General features: G+C 44.1%; 1 protein-coding gene across 1 annotated transcript in view; it reads left to right on the top strand.

The window, feature by feature from the left end:
* Positions 1 to 64: 64 nt before the first annotated feature.
* Positions 65 to 1273, top strand: part of CSUI_008400 (vps52 sac2 family protein) — a gene marked incomplete at its 3' end in the record, with an annotated part of 1486 nt that continues 277 nt past the window's right edge. The window contains exons 1-2 of the mRNA XM_068068533.1: positions 65 to 207; positions 803 to 860. Of these exons, the coding sequence (XP_067919491.1) occupies positions 182 to 207; positions 803 to 860 (84 nt within the window). The remainder of the gene's footprint in view (positions 208 to 802; positions 861 to 1273) is intronic.

Raw genomic sequence — 1273 nt, 5'->3', positions numbered from 1 at the left:
TGTGCGTTCTTCTGCTTGTCTTTCTCATCCTCTTTTTTCTACTCTTACTTCGCTTCATACAGGACTCGACTGTCATTATGCGAGGCTCTTTGACGAAACCTTTGGAAGGGCCCTCAGTTATTTCGTCGATCTTATCAGCCAAGCAGCTGCTTCTACTCATGATGCTATAGGAGTTCTTCTTATGCTACGCATCTCACACTATAACGAGTATGCCGAACAACATCTCTCTTTTCTTTCCTCTCGATCCCGTTCTCTTTCATGAGCAGAAAGATTCCCATCTCTCTATCTTTAATCTATCTATCTATCTATCTTTGATCTATCTATCTATCTATCTATCTTTAATCTATCTATGCTCTTGTCGTTTTCTTCTTTCATCCACTCTCTTCAGCCTCTGTCTCCTTCCTTGGCTCTATGGCTTTACCTTAGACTACATCTGCATGTTCTTTTGAGTCGTCTTAGTATTGCTATCTCATGCGCGCGTGCCGCAGGGATCCTACACAATACCTAGACTGCTCCCCTCATTCCTCATACTGCTTGCAACTTCTCCTATCACTAATGCTTCTGCTACGAATACTCCTACTACTCCTACTACTACTGCTGAGACTCCTCCTACTGTACGTACAGGTGCTCCTGCTGCATGCAACCACTAGTGCTCCTAGGTTTAACACTGCTTGGACTGCTTACGACTAACACTAGGGACAGTTTGGTGAATGTCGTTTCTTTCTTTCTCTCTCACTCTTTCTTTCATTCTTTCTTTCCCACTCGGTCTTTTTACTTCTTTTCTCTTCATCTGTATATACAGGCGGGTTCTGCGAAGGAGACGCATCTCTTGCTTAGAAGCCTATCACAAGCGTATTCATGTAGGTCTGGAGTGTGGAGAGACTTCCCTGTCTCGTCTCCAAGAGGGGGTGGGGAGGTCAAGCCTGTTGATGCAACAGGAATGGGGACTAAAACTTTCTCTTTCGTTGATCTTTCTTTCTTTCTTTCTGCTGAGGTGTGAGAAAGTGATCAGGAAATCTTTCAGAGATTATAGATACTGTCGTGTCTCCCATACATGAACACCCTAACAGGGAAAGAGAACGTTAGAGGCGGGAGACATTCTGCGCATGCATTTTGTCAGGTGTGTATGCATCTCATCGCAATCCATTAGGCTAGGATGTCGTAAGGGTGAACCTGACGTGCTTCGATAGCTCCTTGACAACTCCTTCTCTCAAACTTCCTCTTCTCTCTTTCGAGGTTCTTTATTCTCCTCTTTCCTTTTCATCGATTTGTG

Source organism: Cystoisospora suis (assembly GCF_002600585.1).
Source record: "Cystoisospora suis strain Wien I chromosome Unknown contig_4705, whole genome shotgun sequence".
Taxonomy (NCBI): Eukaryota; Apicomplexa; class Conoidasida; order Eucoccidiorida; family Sarcocystidae; genus Cystoisospora; species Cystoisospora suis.
Note: the sequence above shows the minus strand (reverse complement) of the source record. Positions and strands in the feature narration are given on the sequence as shown.